We start from the raw sequence: 21,835 nt of genomic DNA, 5'->3' as shown, positions 1-21,835 counted from the left end.
ATTCAGAAATTTATATCACTATAAAAATAACTATTCAAAATGGAAAAATGTTATATCTCAAAATCCTGATGTGACACGACAAAAATTGAGTTGATATTCGTAATCAGCAGCCCAAATTTAGTTAGAATCCTGTTTTAAAACCTTAAGCCAGAAATATCTTGTTAAAATGAATGCAATTGTATTTAAATCCCAATTCGCATATTATAATATAAATATTTTTAAAAAAAGAATGACAAAAACCATGTCAGACAAAAAGGCGTTTTTATTTTATGTCAGAATTCCATTTTAGGAGCCTAAACAACCAAGTTTTATAAGAATAAAAACCCTTTTTTGATTAATATTCAGGAAAATAGTTAAATATTGTCAAAATTTAGTGTTGTGTCGATCCTTATTTAGAATTGAAGACCGTATTGTTGTGTCGGTCTTTATTTAAGACTGTCCTAAGACTTGGCATGACTGATTAAATAAGGACCCACACAACACATTCAAAATGGGACCAACAAATTAAAGGGCTTAAGAACATTAGTATCTATCTAAAAGCTTAAAGTCATGTTATGTAGATACATATATATTTATTGAAAAATTACCCATTTAATGAAGTAAAAATACCAAGTATGAGCCCCTTAGATAGCGTCACCTTCAATGGAGGTGCAATTTATAACTTGAGTGAAGCGCTCAATTAAAATGCAAACAATAAGCTTTTCTCCTACAAAATAAAATGAATTAGGTATTTATTGAAAAAAAATAATACAAATAATATATTTATATGAATATTCCTTTCGAATTTTTATTATTTTCGTTTTAATATTTCAGGGTTTACAAAAAGAAAGAAAGTAAATATAATTTCCTTTAAAAAAAAGTTAAATGTTAAAAATCATATTTTATGATTTTATATGAAACATTTTATAGATGTGCCCTCCATTTCGTAAAAGTGAGCTATTAAGCGTGAAAAAAAAATTATATATATATATATATATACATATATAATTTATATATATTTAATCGATACATATATATATATATATTGATATATTGATGATAAAACAAACCACCCAATTGCATTAAAAGTCAGAAGTTATTTTTCATGTTTCTTGAATAAAAACTTAAAACAAACAAATATTATTTTAATAGTTATCTAATAAGTGAAAAACGAAAAGAAATGATCCTGTTTGTATAAAAGTAACACTGAACAGAAGAAATTGCCCTCATGTTGTCTAAAGACTTAATGCAAATAGCAAGCATAAATTTTATAATTTGAATTTACAATTTCACAAGTTGTGACTATATAAATATATGCAATAATTGCGTATTATGGTTTATATCCGTGAAGATAGATATACTTATAACTATGTATGATGTGAGGCATAATTAAAATGATTTTTCACGCCAAAATCATACGAACGTAAAATCAAAGATGATGAAGGGTTTATAATAGGTTTTAGTTACTTTTTAATCGATTAATCGATTTAAATTAACAAGAATTAATGATGATACCCTTTCCTCTAAAAAAATTATGCGAAAAACTGTATATTAACAAGAGGAGGGGCCATATTCACAATTTTTTTACTCCTTTACAAAATTATAATGCGGTTTTGTTGTTGGCGTTGTTGCTGTTGAAACACATTTAGACGTATAATTATTATATAACTCAAGTAGTTCGACTCTTATTCGTTAAATATGATGACGATGATGCACAGAAGAAAATAATTAAAAATAATTCCTCGTTCGAAATTCGCATAATAATAAAAAGATGTTTCCCTCTCCAAAAATACGCGGTTAAATAATAATCCACTAAAGCTTGAGCTCATTAGCTATTTTAGAGGCTATGTTTTTAAATCCTATACTTGTGCCAGATATCCTCTTGAATCGTACACCATTGAGTGAGAGTCGTGGAAGTTTACAAACTTCTATTTCCCATTGTACAATAGATTCGTCGTGTGGATCTCCATGAACACAGAGTAATAAAAACCGTTCTCTTTGATCATAATAACAATTATTAGCATCTAAAACCTAAAATCAAATGAAAACAAAAGATAGCAATCAATTCAAAATCGAAATGTATTAATATAAAAAATTACTTTTTTTATCTCGGTCATTATTTCCATTGGATCCCTAGCCGACGTAGTCTTCATACTCCAAGTAAATCTCAATGACCTTGGTTTGATTTCCCCACATTCACTTACTACATTACTGTTATAATAGGAATAAATTAATTATTAAAAGATATAAAATAGTTACGAAACATTACTACTAATACATAGCTTAACCATATTCTATCATCTTCGATTACAGTTAATAAATTAAAAAAGAAAGTATTAAAACGACAAATTATGCTACTAAAAAATAAATATATGTAGATGTGAGAAGAAAAACAAACGTCGCGTCGCGATGACTAAAAGTTGGATTTTACAATAAGAAATGTATAGAGCAGCGGAAAAACATTAATTTGTAAACAGCAAGCCAATCTTATCAGACATGATATGTATGGATGTCACAAACATCTGTGCCCAAATTTAATGTTCATGTCACATTTAATTTTCAATAACTATTATTACACTAATAAATATATATATATATATATATATGTTTTTTTGTTTTTTTTTGTTGTTCCTGATAGCTATTGCCTCAAGAAACATGAAAATTACCTTCATAACCCAAAATTTTATGGTTTTGTGACCTATTGTGTTGTTGTTTTTAAAATCTTTTTTTACATTTTCTACCTTATTTAGTGTTATTTTTCGTCTTGAAAGATCTAAATAACAAAAAAAAAACTTAGAAAATAGTGTATAGGTTAATTTTTCTAGATTCAAAATATATTTATCTTTCTTTTTAAGAATTGAATGCCTTATAATCAGGTCTACGGAGTCGGTACATAAAATGTCCAAATCCTACTCAAACGCACAACTTTACGATAATGTATTTTATAGCCTAGAAATATAGATTTAATTTATAGTTATAGGTAGTTATTAGTTCTATTTAGTAAATAGGGGAGGTATAAAGAAAATATTAAGAATATAAAGTAATCAACATGATGTACAACAAATGAAATGGTACTATAGATCACGTATAGAACACATTTGAAATTTGTGAAGTAAACTTATAAATTAGTTACAACTTTCAAGTTTAATAAATTAATAGTACTTAATGAATAGTACCAATAATTTATAACCATTTAGAAAAAAAAACTTCACAAACATTCAAAGTAAGCCTTAGATTATAAATAAATTATATTCACATAAATTATAATAACTTTAGTAGCCGGAGTCGGTACAAATTTTAAGACTTCTGACTCTATCTCCACCAAAAATTTCAAACTCCGACTCCGCAGAGTGCTTATAGTTAATCTATGACATTTTGCCCTCCGTATACTTAAAAAAAAGTTTATTAAGGTTATTTTCATTTTTTTGGGATAAAATCAATCAAAATTACACCATCTTAATGCAAGGGCAAACATTTGTTGACTAGTGTTATAGTTACTAAAGAAAATATAACTAAAATGAATTGTACACATGTCACATTAGGGGCAGATATTAGCAAGCTAAAATTTAGCCCAATTATTTTCTTGCAAGTAAGAGCTTATGTACAAAAAGTCACATCAATATTAAGTACTTATGATTAATATAACTTTTTAATCATTAGTTGAATTTACTAACTTTAATTAAAATCTGGTAGACTATAAGCCTCAATCGATTCATCAAGAGTTTTCAAATATGAGAGAAAAATTAACCACTATATAAGGTATATATATAGTAGAACACCTTTAAACCGGATACAAGGCACCGAAAAAATCTGTCCACTATGAAAGAAATTCATCTGCCTTATCGATATAATTATATACTCCCATTATTTTTAACTAATCCGGGACTTTCATAAACGTCCAATTTAAACGAATATCCGTATTAAGCATGTACCCTTAACCGTATTAATTACTATATTAATTTTGTCACTAACCTATAAACGTAGATATATTCAATCAACTAAATAGAATATTCATAAATAATATCAAATATTATCTTTTACTTATTGAAATAAATAAATAATTTGATTTTAAAGGACTAGATATATGATACTTCTTAGTCCATTAACGCTGATGAATATATTTATAAGATTTTTGAATGAATTTATTAATTTAACTGATATGGATGTAAATATAAAAAATATTTTCTCCGAAAATGGACGTCCTTTGACGAGAAAAAGATTTCTCATTTTTTGTTGTTCATATGATTTTATACATTTTTTCTATTGTCTTTTAATTTCTCATTATAAAATCTTCAGTCATAGAAAAATAATTGATTTGGGAAAAATCGATACTAACTACGGAAGATATTATTACCAACTGTTGAAATATATCATGGATTATCTTTAGAAGAATATGATAAATAGCATAAATCTGCCAACGACTTAAGTGTATAGAGAATTGCCGTATTTATATAATCACGATAGGCGTTAATGTTTTAAGTGAAAGTACGATTCCTATACTTGCCTTAAGGACTTGGGCCCTCCAAACGATGGATTTGGGCTACCACCACCACCCCCTCCTCCTTCTTCTCCTCCTCCGCCAGTAACAACTCCTCCACTACCAGGAGTTCCTCCAGGGCCGTCCATTGGTCTGAAATGAATTAGTCTACTATATTAAGCCTGAATAAAGACTTAAAGTTTTGCACATTTATTCAGACTTATTAAAAGCGGTACTCATTGTCCATAATATAATACATTTATTACAAGAAGAGTTACGGATAAATTAAACGAATTAAACAACAAATAATAATAGATACAAAAATCATATAAATATGTAAGTATGTTGGTATATATATATAGAGAGAGAGAAGTTAGAAGTAAGGATAACATTAATCGTAAATATATCAGGATAATAATACTTGCTATAATTATAGGTATACTACCTACATACACATTAGATATGGACTTTGAATAGCGTTTTCAATACTCCACAGAACATAAGTATTATTTCTTACCGTTTAGAAAATCGAGAGGATAGCTTCGAAAAAAATGTAGTCGACCTTGTTCCTGAATTAAGCATTGATGTGTCTTGTGAAGACACAGGAACCAATGGAACTCCAGCGAAATTATGTCTGGATACTCTAGGTCGAGTTTGGCCCGAATGAAAAGTGGAACGCTCTGGAACATTGCGACTAAATGACAATGGTGTACGACCACCAGTAGGGCTAATTGCCGTTTTACCACTGCAAATAATTAAAAAAATATATATATATAAATACATGAAGTTTTGTGAGTGTTATTCATCATAGCTAAAATGGCCAGAGAGAGTGCATATTTAGTGATTTATTTATAAGTTAGTTGAAAATAAAATTTGTTAACAAATAACACGAGCATAATTAATTAATCAGGCAATATGATGTCCAAAATTCAAAGTTAACATCACTTTTTTTGGCCTTAAAATACTCAAATAATTATTAATAAATTAAAAACCAAAATATTTTGATGTCAATAAAAAGTTTGCTACCGATCATGCAAAAATTAAAGAATAAAGAATTTCTAAATACAAATAAATCATAACATATTAACATAAGTACAATTTCCGATTTTAAGCAATATTTTTTAAGTTTTGCCAAACCCTTTTATCTACATACATACAATGTAGACTGTATCGCTATATTTTAATACTAATTAAATAATCCTGAGAGTAATTAAATTCATTATTATTTAACAAATTTGTATTTGATAAAGAAACGTCTATATTTGTATTATCCTTCATAATATTGTATAAGTCTTGCAATACTTATACCATCAAAATTAAGTTTTTTTTTCTTTGATTACAATGTAATAAGGAAGACTCATCATGCGGATTTTATCTTTCAACGTAATTAAATAATAATAATAACAACATAAAAACATAAATTATGAAAGTAACATGAGAACGAAAATAACTACAGAATACTCAAAACTAAACTATATCAATATACAACATCCTTTGAAAATTTAGCCTTGCCTTATTTCATTTTGTTTCTGTTGTTTTTGCACGACAGTAGGTGCTGTTGCTGCTGAAGTAGCTCCTTCAACGCCTGACAAAGAAGAAGAGGGTGAACTTGGCGTTGGAGGTATAGATACGCACAATGACGCACTTTTAACATGTCCACCGCCGCCACCACCACTACCAGTTACAACGTTTCCACCTACAGTTAATGGTGAGAGAGAAGATGCCGTGGTAGTCACAACAGATTGAATATCCGCTAAATTGGAAGACATTGTTGTCGTAGCTGATGTGGAAACAGATGCTAGTGCATCACTCGACGTTGCAACATTCGAGGATATTGTAGAAGCTTCACTGATTTACAAATATGTATAGAAAGAACAAAAATTTGAATGGATTCGAGTACGCATATTTCATTAAGTATCGTATATTTAACAACATTCTTATATGAAAGCACAAAACTGAGCCAATTTATTTATTGATTCAGCTATAAACCAAGTGGCAAAGCCTTTATGTTAGCTTGAAAAGATTCATGGTCTATGTGAAAATATTTTCATTATGACGTATGCAACTTTTTCCCCCTTTCGCAGAACTTACTTCGGTAATTCAGCTAAAAGAGTTCCATAGTTAGTTTTAGAGTCATGTTCAAGTATACTCGACTTACTCATATTTTATTTCTAAAAGTTTATAAGAATTTTTGAATAATTAAATACATAAATTCAAAAATTAGATGTATGTGCTCTATTAAGCAAATAAATATTTCCGAAGTACCTACAAATTAATTATTACCTTTTTCAATTATTTTATCACTTTAATCAATGAGATTAGAAATCGACTAACCACTTTCTTTTTCTAAACTTTTACCAAAAAATAATAAGAATAATATTTTCAAATATATTAATCACAGATGATTTATTTAAATATTGGTTAAAAGCGTTAAGTTATGTATTTTCTAATTAAATATACTAAAGCTAATACACTTCACTGAAACTGGGAAAACAAAAGTGTCATTAAAATATCTCAAGTCACCAAAACAAATTAAGAAAGACAGTGTGAATTTTAGTGCAAATTGAAGCGCCAACACATAAACAACATTAGTATAAAAAAATATCTAAATAGTTAAAACCTTTTTACCTTGTGATAGCGGTATCAGTTCCTGCAATATTAGTTTTATCAGTTGAAGATGACTTTGTATATTCATAAGTGGTAGATCGTCTATTTGTGACAGATTGCTGTTGCCCTAAGGCAGCTCTTCCTGTTGCGTTGGACATTGTGTTTGACTTCGTGATACCACGCGTCTTGGGAGATGTTGCTCCTCCTAAACAATCATTAATTAGTACAAAGTATAAATAATTATTTAAGTATTAATATATCACTAAATTATCACACAGAAGTATTAAGTAAAACCTCTATAACTCCCCATTATATCTAATAATTCAGATAATTATATGTGTAATTATAGATAGCTCTCCAATATTTCAAAAAGCTCGTTATTTGATCGAAATATATTTAAAAATAGTAGAAAATATAACTCTTTAATATTTTGAAATTGTGTATATTACTATGTACGAAATAGTGCTGGAAGGCAGCCAGTCGTAATCCATAGATAAAGGCGCTTGACAGGCGAATATAAAAGGTGAAGGCGCCTCGACGTCTGACATATTTCATAGACGCCGATAGTTTGTTTGAGGATTATTCCCCCAAATTATAAATGTTAACTAAGCCTATAAACCAAGTGGCGAAAAGATGATTACATGATCATTCCATGTCCAAATTTAGTTGGCTGCAATAATATTTCTAGCCTCTAGGGTCACTAATGATATTATGTTTAACTAACTACGTAACTTCAATGTACTCGTGCTTTTAATTGAACTAAAATGTTTTCTTTGTTGTAACAGTCTGGACGATTCCTTTTTTCCATGCCTATTTTTGGCACTAGTACGTACTATGTAGGTAATACAGTGACTTGATGAAAATGTAGAAATATGACATTGAAGTTGAAACTATTGGCTACGATACGGAGGATTTTCTTACGCTAATGTATCATTGTATCGAGACAGATAATACATAAGAAGGGGTCTAATGAATGGATTAAAATTAGATTCCGAGGTCCAAGGCTTCCATTTAGAAACTGAATAAGAGGTAGTTACATTTGTGTCAGGAGAGGTGGCTGTGGAAGAAATCAGTTATTAGGATACTGCTCCATGTTTAATCGTCTAAACTTTGACATAGCATACGCAAGAAGAAATACCTGATTTCTATCCATTAATCTACATTGCTTGATGTAAGGGTAGATTTAATTAGCCATTAACACAATAGCGTAAGGCAAGGGGAAAATTCTAACTTTCTCAAGCTAAATATTTTGGTAGTTGATAAAAAATATTAATGAAAAAACTCTATTAGTGCTTAATTCTATGATATAACATTACATGATTGAGATGTTAAAGGATAAAATACAAACATTGATAACTCTAAATTCCGCATAACTTGAATTACCTAGAGTAATCGAGGTTTTACTGTACGTAAAATATATTAATATGATTTTTTTTTAGAGATCTTACTTGATTCTGAAGTATTTTTACTCGGAGTGTTAGAGGCTGAAACTCTGGATGGAGTACCGCCTCCTCCTCCTGGCGTTGAGTGTCGCGAGGCATTTTCTTTAATAGTCGCTGAATCAACTGTGTTCTGACGTTTAAAATTTGACTGTGTTGTCGTTGATGCATGATTATTATTAATACGAGGGGTTGCAGAAGGAGGACCTAATGACATTCAGTAATATTAAAATGATTTCAAGGCATTTCAGTTAAAATACGTTACTATAAAGATTAAAAAATCAATAATTAGAAAAAATAACCAGAACTTGATCAAGGTTAGTTAACATACAAAATAATTATTGAGTGGGCTATAATAATTTTTCAGTCAATATTAATAAAATAACAGAAAACACGAATGTTTGGAGTATCCCTAAGTTTGAAATGTTCAAACTTAGCTACGTAACAAGTATCCAATAATGGTCAGTGATTAGTGTTTATAATCACTTAAGTTACATTCGAGAACTGATTAAAAAAATACTATCAAATATAAAATTATAAAATTTTTGCATATTCAATAGCTGATTAATCGATTTTCATTAATCACTTGGCAATTTTAATTTTACTTAAGAGTCATTTAAGTTATGAAGTTAGAAATGTGTCAAAAAAATAAAAATGAACTGAAATAATAGTCCCACAAATCCGCGGGCGTACCAAACTATCAAAGCCGTATTATCATTATCTATGTACCAACTCCTTATTGTGATAATTCAACTATGAAATTATTTAATGTTTACATAAAAAGAACATGAGTGAACAACAATTTCTAAAACTTATATTATTTGATTATGTTGCCTTCATAAAACAATTAGCTGTGCAAAAAAAAACAAAAAAAACAATTGCATAAAGATGTGAAAAATTGATCGGTGAAATACCATCGACTAATTTATAATAAAAAAAAACACACACACACAAGAGAAATGTGAAGTCTTATGATTTTCATTGGAAAAATGTATCAACTAAGAAAATAAACCTAAGACATTATTATTAATAAAAATTGTCGAAAAGTAATGAATTTTCTCTGCAAAACACACCATATTAAAAAGTATAGATATATATTTTTTTTTTAAACTAGTTTCAAAAGGGCTGTAACATAAATCAAAAATTAACCACACTCTATTAATACGAGAAATACCAGAAACATCTGAATCGTCAGATTTTTGATTTTTGGGGATTTCTTTAGATCCTTCAATGATAACTTTTTTTGAAGGAGCTGATGTAGCTGTAGCAGTTGGTACGCCCCCAGACTCACAATTAGAGCTAGTAGCTGATGAAGATACTGCATTGCTTGGAGATGGCAAGGCAACTCCTCCAGCTATTTGCTGAAGATTCCCACCGGTTGATCCCCTACGAGGTTTTGACGAAGAGGAAGTTGCCGAAATAGAACGTTGCACTCCTCTATGATTAGTTCCAGAAACTGAGTTAATTGTTCCATTGCCACCTGAAGTCCCTCCTCCTTGAGATGAAGTTGGTACATGCGAAGGAGAAACGATGTTTCCCCCACCAGCAGTAGAATTTGATGTTGTGCTGTTTCCTGAAGGAACAACGTTGCGGAGTGAAAGACTTGAGCCAGACCTACTACCTTCACTCTCCAACTATAAATAAAATAAATTTATAAATAAGAGGTATTCATTATTATATGATAAATTCACATGGGAGGGAAAAAATAATATTTAGAGACAACTAAGTCTGAATAATATCCTAGATAAAAGTACCAATATAAAATGAACTTTTGGATCTATTGCTTGATTTTATTCTGATGTAAGAGCTCTTGACTATAAATTATTTTGATCGTTTGAAAGCTATCGAGCAGATAAAATATACTTAATACATGATTTGATTGTATTTTTTGGGTTTATATTATGAAATTAAGAAAAATGTGAGTTTAGAACAAGAATTTATTTAACAATATATGCAATATGCATATACGTTAATATTTATTTACTCTAAAACTTTAACACAGTGTATAATATATGAATGAGTAGTGTTTTATGCAATATTAACAATGGGGAAATTATGTAAAAAATACAGTCATCAAATTCAATTCTTCAATATTTGCGTAACAGAGACTAAAATATAATAGTTCATAAAATAAGTTCAGTTCAGAGCTGTAAGCTATATTTGATTATTTTAAACGATATCTATATAAATTAAAAGATGAACAAAATATGTATTTTGAATACTTTCTTTATCAATTATATTACATTGCCAAAATCAATTTTTAAATATATAAAAAAATGGCATTTCAATCATTTTTATTATGTGATAAATATGTAAACTGCAGTACTTGCGGAATATCATACATAGTTATGCTAAAAAAACCAAAGACTACATTTTTGATAAGTTATATTCAATAATATCACACATCAAATTTTAGCTATATCAAAGATGGTATATATTTATCTTTTAAATTTATCATTGAATGACTATATATATATATAGTCATTCCATGAGAAATTTCCACCTGGGAAAGGATTTGACTCAAATTTGGTATGTGGTATTATTAACAGTAGATCAGCTCAGAAATGAAATTTGATGAATATTTGATAAGTGATATAACATAAACCTAAGCAATCATAGGCAACTAACATCACAAAAAAGCTATCAGTTAGCTAAACAAAACTTATGTTATAAGTATTTTTGACTTTTGTTGTATAAAAAAAAAGTAAAACATGACCTTATCTTTTTAAAGGTTTATGGTCTTAAATAATTTTTATTAAATTCTAACCATTTAAAAATGAAGCCTTATCATTTAAAAAAAACTATAAAGTGATTATAATAGTGAGATTTATAAAAATCATGACTTCGTTTATATAATATTTTTCCACATTTACTACATTTACATAAAAAAGGGTATGTTCGATTACACATTTCTTTTAAACTATAAAAATGAATTTATGATCTTTATTAATTACACCATTACTCCTAGTTTTATAGTTCTGCCATATTTACAGTTTTGTTTTTTTAATTATAAGGGTTCGATCTTTATATTAGCTCAAAAAAAAAAAAAAAACTGCAATACGTAGACGAAACTCAAAATTTGATGAATGTTATCATCATTATCATCAATGTTGATTTATTACTGCATTATTACTAAATGATGATAAAATTTGGATAAAAACTATTTAAAAATGAAAATTTCGACAAAAAATCATGTTTTCCAATAGTGAATATGCATATACATATATAATATATGTATTCAATATAATATAAAGGAAATAATTTAAATATTATTCTATAACTAATTGTCGCACATAATTTCAAATATGAATAAAAACAGAAACTAGAGATAACAAGAGCATAGATATTAAGAGATGATAAAAGAACATGCACAGTGCTAAAGATAATTGCTTTAAAGTGAAGTCTGTGTCAAGTGCATGATTATACCATATGATTACAGATAACAAAAACTTATATCTCTTAATGTATCAATCAATAAAAAATAATTGTTTAAAGTTTCTAAGTATTGAAATAAACAAAACCCTTTGCCCATGGATCATTGATTAAAGAAGGAACTCAAACATTGTTAATCAACGTGTAAACAAACATGACCATCTGTGAAGTTTAATGATTTCCTCCCCCAAAATTACAAGATAACTATGGTTCTACATTAACACTAATTAAAGTTTGACTTCTTTATTAGCACACTTAAATTTAATATTAATTTAAAATTTCGCAAGAAACATGTTGTCTTAATCCTTATTTGATAAACTTTAGATATTCTACATTTTTTAAAGATATATTTGTTTATATTTTTAATTGATGAACGGCTTGCAAAAATATTTGAAAAATATTAGAATATGTAGACATGTTTGAACTTAAAATTAATATCTAGCCTAATGAATAAACTAAGGTTCCACCGTATAAGTAAATGTGATATTAATCGTATGGAAAATAAAGTGTCGAATACTTGAGTGCTTCCTAAATTCTACTAACAAAGGAGTCAAATTAGAACTTAACAAAGACGTTTCATTATTTTTGTCCTAAATGAATACGATTTTTTTTCCAGTTAAATCTGTCCTACAAAATTAGCATTAAGATCTAAAGAAATTACCTTATAATTTACATCACTCCACAGCTAAAACATTTAAATTCGAGAGGAGGATACCTCTATCAACGATATGGGCGAAGGAAAAATACATAAATATTTCCTTATGAACAAAGTTAGGATAATTTTTACTAATTTAGTAACTAATCAACATTAATTTTAATCAAAAATGTAGTCCTTAGTCAGATATATACTTACATCCGTTGACCGGCGTCCAAGCAATAAATAACTTGCGTAGCAATCATCAAATTTATGATTACGTAAAGAAGATTCTACTTCTTGTCTATTGTATCCCATCCCTACTAATATGTCAATTCTTTTAGTATCATTTATATCTAATGTAGGTTCCTTAAAGGGCAATAATTCTTCATCTTCGTATCCCATATTCATCCATTTATCCCTCATGATAGTCTAAAAATATATATACATTTATTTAAGACGAAATAACTATGATTAATATAAATTTGATGCTCTTGAAAGAAACGCATAATAATTGTAACAAAGGTCATAGGCTTAAAAAAAATGTGATTACGATACGGTTTTTAAACTGACTCCCATATCATATCATTATTTGCATTCAAATAAAATTAATTCAGTCACTTATTACCTCTAGGGATGCCCTTCGTACAGGATTAAGAACCAAGAATTTTTTGAGCAGATTCTCACAGTCTGTCGACATGTAAAAGGGTATTCGATATTTTCCCCTGAGAACTCTCTCTCTCAGTTCTCTTAAAGTTGAACCATCAAAAGGAAGGGAACCACTGACTAGAGTATATAGAATCACACCTAGGGACCAAACGTCTACCTCAGGCCCATCATACTTTTTACCTGTAAATATGTATTTATGATAAGTAATAATAAAATGTTGTAATATGAAACACATTTAATTTTTTTAATAATAAAATAATTTTTTTCTCACCTTGAAATAATTCTGGGGCAGCATACGGAGGACTACCGCAAAATGTATCCAATTTATTACCCGGAATGAACTCATTGCTAAAGCCAAAATCAGCTATTTTAATATTCATCTCACTATCTAGTAGCAAATTTTCCGCCTTCAGATCACGATGAATAATTTTTTTCTGATGACAATACTGAACAGCTGATACAATCTAAAAATTATTATCAAAATACAAACTAGCAATGATAAAAATAAAAAAACAGAAATACTTGTCTAAATTTAGCCCTGGCTTCTTTCTCTTTCATTCTTCCATGAAGTACTAAATAGTCAAAAACTTCACCTCCACTTGCGTATTCCATCACAAGATATAGTGTTTTTTCGGTTTCAATAACTTGAAATAGTTTCACAATATTTGGATGATCTAAAGTTTTCATTATGCGAACTTCACGAAAAAGCTGAAGAAATAAATAACCATAGAAACAATTATAAAGTCAAAATATATTCATCAAACGTACTTTTTGCAAGCTCCCTGGGTTCAATTGAGTTTTATCGATAATTTTGATAGCTACTTCTTTACCAGTTGCAGTGTGTCTCGCCAATTTGACTTTAGCAAAATTTCCCTTTCCAATGGTTTTGAGTAATCTATATTTACCAATATGCGGCTCTTGGTCCGTTCTTCTTCCTGAGACGCGAGAACCATCCTAAAACAATAATATAAATTAAAATCGGTAAAAATAAATCTCAATAAAGCATTTAAATCCCACGATACATATATTCAAACACACAAAAAAAACTTTTGACATAACGAAATAATAAAGTAAAAATATATATTAATCTTCTCCTCATAATTTAGAGCTTAATAGTTTATTATGCTTTCAAGACCATTTGAAAAAATTCATAATTGTGTTAACAAATTAGATAATAATCTATCGATTCATATATTATGAAAGACAGCTGACAAAAGCAACCTACAAAATTGAAATGCTTACTCACAAATATGATCAAAATCAAAACTGCATTGTGATTAAACGATTATTAATACTTAAAACCAATATTTCAAAAACTTAAACATTATGTATTAATCACTAAACAAATTATAAAAATTTGACTCCTCTAAGAACTTGCCTCTCATTCTAAACTACAAACCAAGTCGAAACAGTAATTTCACAATGAAGCATCAATATTTAATGTGCCTAATAATTTTCAATTTATTCAGCTTTAACTAGGTTTAAATAATCCTTCAATGTATTTTGCTCTTGGATTTCTCAAACCACGTAAAATGTATGATACTGATATCCCTCGACTTTTATGAGAGTTTAATTTAATTATATTAAATTTTCAAAGATAGCCACATCCAGAGGTTTATAGTATATAAAAAATATATTTGATTTTAGCCATTCCGAATCAGAAACAGCATATGACAATACCTAGATTCTAGATATATTTCTTTCATTATTGATATTATTATGTATTCAACAATTTAGTATTAGTAAACAAAAAAACCGGAATATATTTAGTAATCAAGAGAGAAAGGTGGTGCAGTATTTTAGAGCAAAATAGTCACATAACTACCTATTTTTTGTCTTTAGCATCAAACTCATCAAAAGCTATCTTATAAATTTAAAAAAAAAGGTTAAATGGTATTTTATGAAAGAGACCAAAACCCGAAATAGACAAATATGTATCACGTGCAAGATAAAGTTATACGTCAAATTTCATAAATTATATGCAATCAATGATTTCGATCAAAAATCATTTCATCTTAAAACTTTGTTGTATTATTGAAGAACAATTTATCAGTCTGCCTTTATGGTATAAGGAGAAGAAACACAACTTAAATGTATTGGATTTTCAAAATACATATTAATAATAATAAAGGAATGACAAACAAATATCCAATATTTTTATTAAATCACTGAACGTTAATGAATACTACAAATTTAATTTGGATAATATGGACATGTCATAAATAAATGAATTTTTTTATCAGAATACAGATATTTTTTCTTTTACCATTCAAGATTTTTAAAGCAAAGATATAATAATGGTTGTGTGCGTATGGAAGGAATAAAAAAATTCACAGGTAAATATACATATAACTCTGCCAACCTGCCATTCAGCATTTATACGTACGTGTACGTATCTACACATAAAAATACTTAGAAGGCAATTCGGAATGAGTCATCTATTATTTTCTGTAGTATTTCTTGCAGATAATGAATGCATAGAAACAAAATTTTATTTAATATAGGATTTAATTGACGTATTGAAACGACTATGTAGATACCAACATTTGATCCTTTCATATTGGCTACTTTTGGAAAGTTTTCCTGGATTCACATGGTTATTAATACATAACAAAAAAAAAGTTTAAAAAATGAATAATAAGTTAGTATAATATATCATATCTCCAGGCCAAATTAATGACCAAAACAAATTTACTTCAAGTGTATTATAAAATTAAATAAAAAAATTTTTAAATCAAATCATCTTACAGGGATAAGAACAATCTACATAGTAATAATAGTAAGTTTCAACTTAAATTTATAGACCAGTTTTGATGAATCACATGACCATTGATTAACTTCCTACATTAGAAGACCGTAAAAATGCATATATATTCTTTTTTTTTATTAACATATAGCATATAAATTGCTAAGTTCTTTCAAAGAAAAATATTGATACATATTGTATGTATAGCTAAGAAAATACAATTAACTAAACCTTCAATATCATTCAAAACTCAAGAAAAATCTAACTAAAGAACTTCGAGTTGATGGCCATACCGTGCATGAGTTTCAAGTGAAACGTAGTCTAAGAAAGTACACTAAAGTGTTCTGCTTCTTTAAAATTAATTTACTACTCTGACATATCAGTTAAAAACTACAATAATAATAAGACTACATTGATCATAAATGTGGTTAACTATACATCATCATATTGTATCTTGTAATCGGAGTTATAATACATATTGTGAAGATGAAGGGATTTTAACTGTATTTGTTTAAGTTACTTGCATATATTGACAAAAGTACATATTTATCGAGGAATTATCAAAGGGAGCTCCAGAACAATCAAAAATGGAGAAAAATACATTTTTACTAATTACTAATACATAATATGTACTTAGTAAAAAAAATCAAACATTTTAAATATTAGGACAAAAAAACCATGATGACCATTCTTCCTAAATTTCGACATATCTTTTAGGTAATTAATCTGTGAACAACATCTTTTAATGAATACCCTACCTTATTCTTCAAAGATAATCGTACTGCCGGTTTTGGCAAGGAGAACGTTGTTGATGATGAATCATTGTTATAATGGGTTTTTCCAAAAGGAGAAGCATTTGGAGTTTGAGGTAAAGACCTTCCAGACTGACTTGAAATAGAAGATCGAGGTCTATAAGAAGAAGACCTATGAACAGATGATGAAAATTCCATGTTTTCGTCCTTTTTTTTACAATGCTTAGAAACAACAGGACGACTAGGAACTAATTGTGCTTGTGTAGATCCTATGGAAGTATTTGAATTGTTAATAGTATAACTTTTGTCAGGAACTACTTTTTTTCTTTTAAAACTATTCCTCAAGGAACGAAGAACACTTCTACGAGGCTTAATTAAAGTTGATTTAGCTTCAACGGTGCTGGAAAAGGCAATAGATTTCTTACTTTCCGACAAAGACAGGCTTATTGGAGTAGCAGTAGTGCTATCAGGTAATCTACCACTGGAATGACGAACAGGACTGGTAAGATTCTCAGGAGGTCGGGAATATTTTAATATTTTAGGAGCTTCAGTAGATCCTTGACCAATAATGGAAAAATTTGAATAACGATGACTTTGCTTTCTTCTTTCCAATGAATTATCAGAATCTTGTGATAAAATTTGATTAATTCTAGGTTTATTTGATTGTTGCAAAACAGAAGAAGCACAGTATTGTCCACCTATATCATCCTTTTGTACAGACGAATTTGAAGATTTAAAATCCTTAGATCGGCGAAATGACTTCCTTCGGAGTATTTTCAACATTTCGAAATAATGACCCCCACCATCATAATGTCCATGTGTCTACATTCACATAACATAAATTACTTATGTTGCACGACAATGCTTAGATCGAACTTAATAAAAACTATAGTTTAATGTATCACCTATAATAAAATGATAAACTATTCAAATATACGTTCTCTCTTTTGATAACGCAATTTTCCCCCTTCTTCATTTATTTAATGCTAAACAAAGTTGAAGAAAGAGTGATGATGATCATCATCTAACAAATACTTGAGGAGAAATATCACTTTTTAATAGCTAATGAGACTAAACTACATGCCTCACACAGTTTAATGTATAAATATCCTTTACACACAATTCAATGATTCTTTCAGCTAAACTATTACTGACAGACCAGCCTTATAAATGATATGTAGAAGGAAATATTAACTTTAATTTATAGATAACAAATCGTTTGCCATTATTGTTTGGAAGACTTGAAGCACAATTCACTTTTAATGACGAGGTTTCTAATACTTAAAACGAAAATTTGTGCTTATAGAAGTAATATCAGCACGGCAGGTTAAAATGACATGTAGCGTGTTTTAGAGTGGGCGCAGAGAAGGAAAAAAAACCTTGATAAAACAACAGAATTACTAAGCCCGCTTGTGCCTTATAGGTACTGCCCTTACCTTAGAACGACTACTTTTATACCTTTATAAACCCTGTGAGATGTATCATTATTCATGGTCACATTGGACATACCCACCTCATGTGTATATACATATATTATATATATATATATGTATGTTTAAATTTTTACATATATTGGTTCAATTATTTTGAAAGCAATAGAAAATAATAATATGAAAAGAAGAGAAAAACATAGATTTTGAATAGTTTTCATACTTCAAAAAAAAAAATAATAACAAAGTTTACTATGCTGCTAATCAATGAATCGATCAAAATATTAACCAATTCAAATAAAAAAGTAATATTTACTTTTTAAGTTTTTTGGCCTTACAGTTAATTTTAATGATCATTAACAGGAATTTAATTATTGAGAAACATTTATGATAGTGATACAGCAAATAAAAAAGTAAAATAGATTATCATAGATTAAAAAAAAAATTATAAGAAATAATACAATAAAAACTCGCAAAAAATTAAATGCAAAACTAATACAAACTGAATGTCTCAATTTAGTATTTAATAATGCATATTTAAGTGCACTTATCGATTCTCCTTATTATTATTTTTTTACATCTTAATACAAATTTAATGTAGAAAAATGTACGCTTAGTTAGTACCACCGGGTCTTATTTATGTTTCAATAGTAATTATAAATGGTGAAACGTACAAATATAAATAAAAAGCCCGGGGGCATTGATTTGACTTTACTGAAAAGTAAAAGTCAGAAATCATTATTATGAATATAAATCACATGATAATTAACTGTATCTAAAAACGATACTAAAAGAAATGTAGTTTCCATTTGTAAATTATATTTAAATGTACTGTAAATGTAATACGTTATAAGTAAGTTTACAAGCCTCGTACTTGAGAGTAAAATATGCTGAGGAATACAGCGAAATTAAATCTGAATACATGTATTTCTCAAGATGATGATGATTATTAAATGAAGTATTTGATTAACCTACATATACATATATAATTCAATTAAACTAATAAGTAGAATCCATTGGACGGACAGTGAATTTAAAAATGAGTCAAGTTTAATTCAATAGAAAATTGCTTTTATATATAGAAATCAGTATCGTTTTTGAAGATAAACAAATGTGTATAGAAAAACAAGTAACAAGTCAAACATCATTGAGTAAGCCATCTTGAATGACTGAAGAAAAATAGTATTGCCTAGCAATAGCGATTAATTAAGAAATTGCAATGAAAAGAAAAAGACTATCTATCCCGTTTTCCATTAGGGATAACTGAATCAACAGTAATGACAAGCTTGTTGTACATCTTGTTCAAGACTTGTGTGTCAAGCTCCAAAACTTTAGTGATGGATCCAGCAAGAGTTGTCTAATCCTTCAGAGTTTGGAGGTGATGAGGACGCCTTACCTTTTTCTTGGAGACATGATCGGCTTGAAGTTGTTCGGGCACGGGTTGCAAAGTGAGAGTCCTCATGTTGACAGTAGTTGTGGCTCCTCCACAGGACATTGCTTCACTCGGGAATAGGATATTCTACTCAGCAAGGACTTGAATCCTTCTCCTCCTCAATCCATCATTCAAAGAGAGACCAACGGCGGCAATGGGGGCTTGCTCAGAAGTTGCTTTATCAAAGTCACTCACTCACTCACTCACTACACTTGTACACTCTACGATCCATTCAAATCCTCCATGCAATCCCCTTCACACTCCACCTCTTGTTCCACTTGACACGATCCTCAATCTCAATGTATTGCCACTCTTCTTCTTTTCCACTAATTATCCAAGGTTTATGACTCCCATTCTACCAGGTCCATTCCAGCAGTTCGATTGGGATAGAAAAGAAAAGAAAGAGAAAAAGAAAGAACACCAAAAAAAGAAAAAGAAAGAAGAAGAAGAAGAAATGCAAAGTAGAAAGAGGAGGAGAACTGAGAAGCATTCATAGAGATATATTAACTTTAACTTTGTAATAGAGAGAGCAGCAACAGCGGCAGTACCAGGAGCAGCAGCAGCAGTATGCAAGAGAAAGAAAAAGGAGAAGAAGGAGGAGGAACAATCCATCAGCATATGCCCCTGCTGCTTCCATCTCTTTCAATTATATATATTTGACTTCCATCAACTTTTAGCGCACTCCTAATTCACACGCCCGTCACGCCCATTTCTCCCAAAATGTCCGACTCATTTTCATTTGTAGTGAGAATCGATTTTCATGATGACTTAAAAATCGAATTTCTATGCTTAGCAGATACATAATCAATAATTAACAAAATATTAATTTAAAATGACATGTTCTGAATCCAAATTTTTTTTACCAAAATATGGAGGTAAAATCTGATGTTTGTGATTATGATGTATGGGAGAAAGATGATCTTCGATGGTGCTTAGCTTATAATTAAAAGTTGAGGTTGAGAGATAAGTTTTTGCAATCAAACTTTCACGGCCTTTTCCTCCTTTCCATTTAAAGAGCAAGGAGAAAGACCACAACCGACATTTAATGCTAGATGCCGCCTCTCTCTCAGGACATATTTACTTATTACTACTTTTGTATTATTTTATTATTAACTCATGAGGAGGTATATTGCAAATAAAATGCTTGCAGTTCTAAAACAGCCAGTAGTTATTAAATTGGATAAATTCATTTACCAGGCAATGAATGCAAAATTAACCTCATTTTTTTGCGTATATCAGATTATATGCCTGGTTTGCTGCATACTTTTTCCGTAATCGGAACTTGTTCTCTCTCAGTTCTCGGATGACATCATAATAGTAAAAGTAAATATCTTTGGTATTTATTGAATACTTACATATAATGGGGGATGTGATAGAATGACCTTACTCATTATATTTGGATTAAATTATACATTGTTAAATTTTTAGAACGACTTACTCAATAACTAGGTACATATTTTAAGATTGCTTCTAGAACAGAGGTAATTTTAATTAAAACTAAGATCTAAAAGTTTTGTGTACATACATTTTACAGAGACCTAATTCAGAAAACTAAAAGTTGATTTCAGGAAAAACTTATAGCATAACAAATTAACATTTTTTAAATTATATAATGAAACATTGAAACGGGTAATATAAAGTTATATATTGTATTTTTTATCGTCTTTTATGTAAATTAACCTTATGTAGAAAAGCATAATTACTCTAGCATTAACTCTGCATAAATATCACTTTTAACATATATTCGAATTACCTAATATATTATTAAAAAAAGTTTAAAACAAAAACTTTTTAAATATTTTTAACAAACAAGAATTAATAATATAAGATCAAAAATACCGGCTCTTTTTCTATTTATATTTTAGTTACTATAAGATACAACATGCAATTGAGTTATTAATTATCATCAATTTAGTTTTATGTTGTGAAAAATAAAAAACCCGTTGTTTATAGTATTAATTATTCGTTTGAAATTGATCAACCTTGCCTAATCCATTACTTCTGTGCCTCTCATACTTTTTTTTTCTTCTATTCTCTGGGCCAATTAATAAAATAAGTAACAAAACACACCCAGGACCGGGTTTAAGGCACTGGTACAGGTGCTACATGTCAGACTAAAATCTTGTTGTCAAATTGGTTTTGTCAAAAAATATGAAAGTATTGTAAAAATTTGGTCACAATTTGAAATTAATAATATTCATTGTTGTCATTTTTTTTCTTTTTTTAATTTGTCTTCTC

At 28.9% G+C, this 21,835-nt stretch overlaps 1 protein-coding gene across 16 annotated transcripts; it reads right to left on the bottom strand.

The window, feature by feature from the left end:
- Positions 1 to 759: 759 nt before the first annotated feature.
- On the bottom strand, positions 760 to 20,247 carry LOC121114833 (MAP/microtubule affinity-regulating kinase 3). Of its 16 annotated transcripts, none has more exons than XM_071887262.1 (15): positions 19,562 to 20,247; positions 14,006 to 14,191; positions 13,760 to 13,945; positions 13,509 to 13,701; positions 13,197 to 13,417; positions 12,788 to 13,000; positions 9,878 to 10,136; positions 8,512 to 8,709; positions 7,085 to 7,268; positions 5,969 to 6,304; positions 4,974 to 5,201; positions 4,484 to 4,609; positions 2,079 to 2,190; positions 1,341 to 2,010; positions 760 to 936 (listed from the first exon to the last, which is right to left on the bottom strand). In XM_071887262.1, exons 1-14 carry the CDS (start codon positions 19,658 to 19,660, stop codon positions 1,792 to 1,794), a joined length of 2,760 nt encoding a protein of 919 aa, XP_071743363.1. In that variant the 5' UTR covers positions 19,661 to 20,247; the 3' UTR covers positions 760 to 936; positions 1,341 to 1,791. The 16 variants fall into 16 exon arrangements, with proteins under 16 accessions (XP_071743363.1, XP_071743364.1, XP_040564849.1 ...); XM_071887263.1 differs by having other exon boundaries at positions 9,893 to 10,136; positions 19,562 to 20,222; XM_040708915.2 differs by lacking the exon at positions 19,562 to 20,247 and adding an exon at positions 16,742 to 18,076.
- Between the last annotated feature and the right edge of the window lie 1,588 nt (positions 20,248 to 21,835).

The sequence above is a fragment of the Lepeophtheirus salmonis genome, chromosome 3 (genome assembly GCF_016086655.4).
Source record: "Lepeophtheirus salmonis chromosome 3, UVic_Lsal_1.4, whole genome shotgun sequence".
Lineage (NCBI taxonomy): Eukaryota > Metazoa > Arthropoda > Copepoda > Siphonostomatoida > Caligidae > Lepeophtheirus > Lepeophtheirus salmonis.
Note: the sequence above shows the minus strand (reverse complement) of the source record. Positions and strands in the feature narration are given on the sequence as shown.